The sequence below is a fragment of the Olea europaea genome, chromosome 4, assembly GCF_002742605.1.
Source record: "Olea europaea var. sylvestris chromosome 4, O_europaea_v1, whole genome shotgun sequence".
Classification (NCBI taxonomy): Eukaryota; Viridiplantae; Streptophyta; class Magnoliopsida; order Lamiales; family Oleaceae; genus Olea; species Olea europaea.
The window spans coordinates 3,123,732-3,130,820 of NC_036240.1; the positions used below are offsets into that span (position 1 = coordinate 3,123,732).

The 7,089-nt window shown below is 31.1% G+C and overlaps 1 protein-coding gene across 1 annotated transcript; it reads left to right on the forward strand.

The window, feature by feature from the left end:
* The first annotated feature begins 2,463 nt into the window (after positions 1-2,463).
* Positions 2,464-5,894, forward strand: LOC111393301 (protein CUP-SHAPED COTYLEDON 3-like). Its single transcript, XM_023018762.1, has 3 exons — positions 2,464-2,741; positions 4,284-4,549; positions 5,330-5,894. Exons 1-3 carry the CDS (start codon positions 2,573-2,575, stop codon positions 5,717-5,719), a joined length of 825 nt encoding a protein of 274 aa, XP_022874530.1. The 5' UTR covers positions 2,464-2,572; the 3' UTR covers positions 5,720-5,894.
* The last annotated feature ends 1,195 nt before the right edge of the window (positions 5,895-7,089 follow it).

The following is a 7,089-nucleotide window of genomic DNA, read 5'->3' on the forward strand; positions in this document are numbered from 1 at the left end:
TCATATATGTTTGGAGCGAAGCACAAGTCTTCGCCAATTTGAAGTCAACTTATATTTTTGAGGCTCACCATAGAGTCTCATCCATCTAAATTGGCTCGTGGTCCCTAGCATTATATTTTATAGGCCATTCGTAAGTACTCATCTACTTGGGATCAGCATATATTTCAAATGCTATTTCTCGTATTGCAGAGGCAATTCATAAGTCTTTGATTGTTTAGATCAACTTACATTTATAGGCTATCGGTAAGCCCTCTCTTCTTGGAGTTTTAAGTCTGATGCCGCACATAAATATACGAATCAACCTTAAGAACACCAAGGAAAATCCACAAAAAATTCCCTTGTTTACACACAATGAGAGTAAGAAAAGGGAATAAAAGGTTACAGGGATAAGAACTCAGAATTTCTCCCTATTATGGCAGTGAATAATCTATTATTGAGTAGATAATAACAGTGACGTTTGGAGTTTTATCAACAATTTTCTTGTATAGATGGGGATCCAATATTTTATGAATCCTTATATAGGGAATTAATTCTTCTATTAATTAACCACATTGAGATGGAATTAGTATTGATAGGGTTTAATCTCAACTTTTTCACGTTCACATCATAATTGAGTTTTAGATCTATCGTTCACGTAAAAATTGTCACTTGTAATCGTGACTCGAGTGTTTATACAATATAGACATAACAAGTGTTTATGATATTGCTTAATTGTGATCATTGGTTAAAACTCATTTACGACACGTATTTATGAATAATCACTTTCAATAACCAACATTCTTTTGCATTATTTCAATCTTTTAATCCAAGAATTTAATGTACAACGATGGACCCATTCATAGTGTCAATACCTAATTATTTCATTCTATCATACATTTTATGATAAGTATAATTTTGTCCTCATTTCCAATATCTTGTCAAGAATTATATCTCTCGAGTTGAAGTAATATTCTTTAAAAAAATAATAATAAAAAATAATAAAAAATTGAGCAAAATTCATAGAATACACAAACTTTTCAAATTTCGAAAAATGAAAATTCTTGATATTTATTATTCAATGCCAATGATTATTGGTATGCCCCAGAAGAGAAACAATTTTATGGCCCACAGTTTATATTCATCCAAATTATTCGTGCAGATGAAGATTAGACAGAATGGACTGCCTCATTGCATGATTAGAATCTCTACATCAAATGGCTGTCTATCTTTGTTTTCTTCCTTCAAGTTTTAATTTTCATCAGTGTCCCTAATCATACAACATATATAGCATGCTTAAAAGGCAGAACTATGTATATCATTTTTATTTAAAAATAATTATTTGGCTCCATCCCTTTGTTTAATTAATTATTTTTTTTCTTATAGCATGATAGATATCAAAAGGTAATGTGTAAGTACGAAGCAGAATATAGCATTATTTTTAATTACCTAGGAGTCTTCAATGAGGTGTAGGTAAATTTGAGGGATGGTGAATTGAAGGGCCTCGAGGTGAAACCAGGGACGATGTAGGTTGGAAGGGAGGGAAAACTATGGGCCGGGCTAGAGTGGGGCATCGGGGCTTGAGGAGGAGATGCATTTCTTTTTATTGTCTTTTTATTAGTACTATTATTCATGCTTACATATTTTACAATCATAACAGTACTATGGCAAGTTAATTTGAGGACCAATCATGTGATTTTCATTTTCTAATAATACTATTAAGAAAAAACCCACATCAGCGGTGATAGTATACACATAGTTAAATATGAATTTAATTCATCAATCACATTATTTGTACTATACTTTAGCGTATCTTAATTATCAAAGTTCTAATAAATCTAAGTCTCCATGTCCATGATAATCTCGCTAGACCTTTTTTCCTTCTAACTTTCATATAAACAAATTAGTTGTGTAAAACCCTAACCCTTGGATCAAAGTTGATCCTTAGTGTTTGTTTAAAAGGAGATTATTTGAAGTGAGAAAACCAATTTTTGAAGAATGCGTAGTAAAAAATTATGGAAAATTACGAGTCTGCGTACAAAATTATTTTTTTACTAGAATTTGAACTGATGATTTCTAAGTAAGGTGAATAGAAAATAAAGGACCATGTTTATTTGGTAATCTAATTTGATCAATAAATTACATGTCTATTTATTTAGTGTTCGTATTTACCCACCTTCACCCCACTTCTCACCTAGACAAAAGGTTAGAAAATGTACACAAAGTGCATTTTTCTATGTTGATTTATAGTTAAAAGATGTATTTTGGAGGTTCTATCCCAACATAGGATTTGGAATTTACTAGCTAATTGCCCGCAAAAAGATTTCTTGTGATTTTGGTTTTTCTTGAAAGTTCCCACAATACACGACCATATAACTAACTACACAAGCATAAGCTCCTAAAATAATGTAAAAATATTCGAATTGGTTAAGGTACTTGTCAACCTAACTTTATATATAAATGCATGACACATTTTCTAGTATACATATATTTTCTTTTTTTCCTTAGAGAGAGAGAGAGGGAGAAGAAAAAGAGTAGAGCCTTTTTCGGACAACATATTCATCTTCAGCTAGAATCTTTAAACAGAATATTAATTATGGGATTAAGAGACATTGGAGAGACACTGCCACCAGGTTTTAGGTTTTATCCAAGCGATGAAGAACTTGTTCTTCATTATCTCTACAAAAAGATTGCTAACGAACAAGTTCTTAAAGGTACTTTAGTGGAGATTGATCTTCATACATGTGAGCCATGGCAGCTCCCTGGTAAATCCTCCATTCTCTTCTTCACTGGTCACCATCTACCTCGCCATACCGGGGGTGGTTCTTGGTTGTTTCTTATTCTTGGCTAACATTTCATAATGATATTCCTGTGTAACTTTCTCCGAATTTTGTTGTGAAATTCCCCTATGTTTTTTTCCTTAGTTTATATTTTCTTTTGTTTTGTTATCTGAAAAATATAACAACGTGATTGTGGAAAAATACATACTGATTCAGAGGTAGTCACTGCTAGATTCGATTAATCTACTTGGATTTATTGGCTCAATAATGCAGGAATTTGACTGCATGAAAATTATATATAGCTGCAAATAATAATTTTTCTTTTATTATTTTATTATTTATTTATTATTATTATTATTTTTTTTTGAGATAGATGACAATATATATTTTGGATATGGCATTATTTGGTTTTAGTTATTAATCTATTTGTTTTAGCTTTTACGAGGTTAAACTTATCTTCAGATCAACTCATAATATGCTACTGCTCATTCGAAATTTTATCAATTTTTCAATTGGTTAAATTTCAATTTTAATTATACATTTTGCAGGAACAACAACTTGCATCAACTTTTCAATCACATTTCATCAACTTTTATCAAGACTACTAAAACTTTTGTAAAAACTGTCATATAGCCCCTTACTATACACGTTTCTTTTTAGCCATAATTGTTCCTAAAAGTTGAAAAGAATTTAGAAAAGGCCCTTATCTTTTACTGAAAAGAAATGTTTTAAATTCTGGATATATACCATATAGGTTCAATGAACTTTGCTTCCTTTTGTAGATGTATATGCAGAAGATAATGCTTAATTTGTTAACCTTTTCTTTCTTTAATCTCTACTTTTGATTATGAGTAATTGTTTATAGCTGATTTTCACAGAGGAGTTGTCTTCAAAACTAACTTTGTTTTCGCAAAATATGTATTAAACATGAAACATGCAAGTATATAATATTCCTTTTTCGAGTTAATCCTATTATTCATTTTGGCTCAACAAAATCCATTGCAAACCGGGAAAAAAAAAATCAAAGAAAATATATTTGATCATTCATTAAGAGTAGTTTCGTTTTTAGTTATTGAAAGGGAAATTAATAAAGGATTCATAAAATTAAAAATAAATGTAAAAATTATATGAACGTCATAATATCCTTAATTTTAATTTTTTTAAGTCATGTAGGAAGGAAATAAAGAAGAGATATAGACCTCCTACCCTATCTAATCTAATTAGTAGAAAATATTCAAACACATTTCCCTTTCTTTCATATGACTTTCACTATAAACTTTATGAAAGCAAAGCCTTGAGAATCTTTGTGACACATAACCAACTTTTGTCACTTATAAAAATATTATCATACAAGCAATTATAATTAAATAATCGTAACACATACATAAGCGTATGTATAAAGTTTCGAAAGTTAATGCACTTTGGATAATATTTATGTACATTTTTTTTAATTGTGTTTACGTTAGATACATGTCAAGCAAGTCTTTAGTACAGTACAAGCTCTAATATATGTTCATTATTTTGTAGAGGTGGCAAAGTTGAATTCAAACGAATGGTACTTCTTTAGCTTTAGAGATCGCAAATATGCAACCGGATATCGTACCAACCGGGCCACCACCTCGGGCTACTGGAAGGCGACGGGAAAGGATCGAGCTGTGATCGACTCGAGGAGCCGAGTGACTGTGGGGATGAGAAAGACTTTAGTTTTCTACAAGAATAGGGCCCCTAATGGAATAAAAACGGGCTGGATCATGCATGAATTTCGGCTGGAGAACCCTCACGTGCCCCCTAAGGTTAGTTACTATAATGTTTTGCTCCTCTTTTCTTCTCAGTCTATATCTATAGGTAGAGAGAGAAAACATAGGTCATGTGAATGTGTTGACGCAAAGGAAAAGAAATTTGAGTCATTCAGCTGACAATCATGTTGTAATGGAACTTCTTGTTAAAGATATGGAAAATATTGATATTGTCCATATCTTTAACACTTCTTTTATACACTTCATTGAAAACAAGATTGATTCTATCTAAAATATTCTCTCTCTTTAGGTCATTTTAAAATTCTTGTACGCATCCATTGCTTCTTATTCGTTTCTCATTCTTGATTTCGTTTTAGAAAATGCTGTTTTTATTTGATCCAATGATATTTTTTGTTAGATTATTTTATCTAACAGCTTTGTATAATAGTCACGTTTCGTCCCCTTACATGCATTTTAAATTCTTTTTTCCAACAAATGTCTATCATGCAAATTTCTTTTTTCTTTTTTCTTTTCTTTTCTTTTTTTTTTTTGGTAAACGGGTGACCAAAATTTTTTAAAATATATAAGACCTTTGTCGTTTTGATATATGTCACATTAAATTCGTTAGATTATTTGACGATATATAATAATAAAAAGTCTAAAACATTCTTAAACACATAAGAGTTATAAGAATCTGAATCCAAAAAAATAGCAGTTTCTTTCTGAAACAAGATATGGAAGAAGAACAATGTTCAGCCGTTATTAATGCATATAAACTTTGGACATGCATTAACTATTATGGATATAATATATATATATTTTTACGAATATTTACAGGAAGACTGGGTGTTATGTCGAGTATTTCACAAAGGCAAGGGTGAGAATAGCAACCAACTAAGCCCAGAAAATTTTTATGATTCAACCACTTCTAATATGGTTGCATCTCCTACTACAAATGAATATGCATTGCCTAATTTTGGCCAAGACATGATTACTTCCTTTGATCAAGGCCAAAACCCGAGCAGTCTCCTCGACCTATCGGTTCCCGATGTCAACCGGAGAGTTTACCTTCAGCTGTCACAAGAGATGAATACTGAAACTCCCTCCAGCCTCAAAATGATGCATACTAAATTTGAGGATGATTATGGATTCTTATTCGATCAGAGTTTCGAAGAGTCGACATTAATGCAAGATTTCAATGAGGAAAACAGCCCGGTTTTCGTCTAAAGATCTTAGTTCAGTTTGGTTATGGCATCAGAAATGTCTGTTTGTGATATTGTGAGACTTAATACTATAGATTAGACATTAGACAGAGGTGTGTTTCATTTGAATTCATATATCTTAAAATGTCTTGTGGATTGTGTATAATTATTTCAAGATTAATAACTTGTAGTTGGCTAAAGATTCTGCGTTCATTGACTGTATATATATGTATATGAACATTTACATGAAGTTGTCAATTAGAAAATTAAGTTCTATATATGTTCCTTGAACAAAGAATCTATTGGGGCGATTAGACATAGCAATTGGTTGAATAAAATACGAAAATATATTCGTATGTGTAAAGTTTACTAAGAACAAGGTGGCGTAGTTTTTTGCCATCTAAAAAATTCATTTTTGAATCAGTAATTTGACATATTTTAACTAACTTTTTACGAGCAAATCCAAGCTTTATTAGTTCGAAGTTGGTTCTAATAGGATAAGTTGAACAATTTTTTACACTTTTCAGCTTGAGCACAAAACCATTGAATTTATATCAACACATATAATTTTTCCTATATCCCTTTATATTTGTCATCGAGTCTACTTTAACCAACAAAATATATCTTCAAATTTATTCAAAGTTTATCCATTGGAGTTGTCTCTTACATATTATCGACTCACAATATTTTGAAAAAATAGCAGTAGAGTTCTCAATCTAGGCCCCTGTTTGGGCTCCATTATAATGTGTTTTTGAAAAAATAAAAAAATAAATATAGAAAGAAATGCAATTTGAATAAAATGAAGCCCAAACAGAGGCCTAGTGTTCATATTGCAAATTCGTCTTCAACCTTCAAACCGAAACATATTAGCTATTGTTTGGTCCCATTATATTCAAAATCCATTTTTCTCACGCTTATTTTACCACAAAATTTTCAATAAAATCATATTACACGCAAAATCGAAAATTTTCCTTATTTTTTAACTACACATTCTTCATTAAAATACTATGTCAAAATGTATTTTGGGCAAAAAGTGGGGCTCAAACAGGCTCTTTGGTCATTACCCTTCAACTTTATAGGCTAAATAGCATGTGAGTTGCTCATTTTTAATATTTTCAAGGTTGAAATGTGTAAATACTTGATTTTTTACAGCAGTAAATACTTGACTCCCCCCCCAAAAAAAAAAAAAAAGTCGAAAAGAAACTAGTTTTAAAGGTAGAAGACCAGTTTGAAACACAGGACTTAAGTTGGGGAAAAACAAAAAGTTTGTGCGGGCCGTGTACAGTATAGACAATTGCTTCAAAGTTTACTTGCCAATCTACTCTATTGGTCCACTATGATTTTCAATTCTAAATTATTTTTGTGGTAATTAGGGACCTTTACCCACATTTTTTT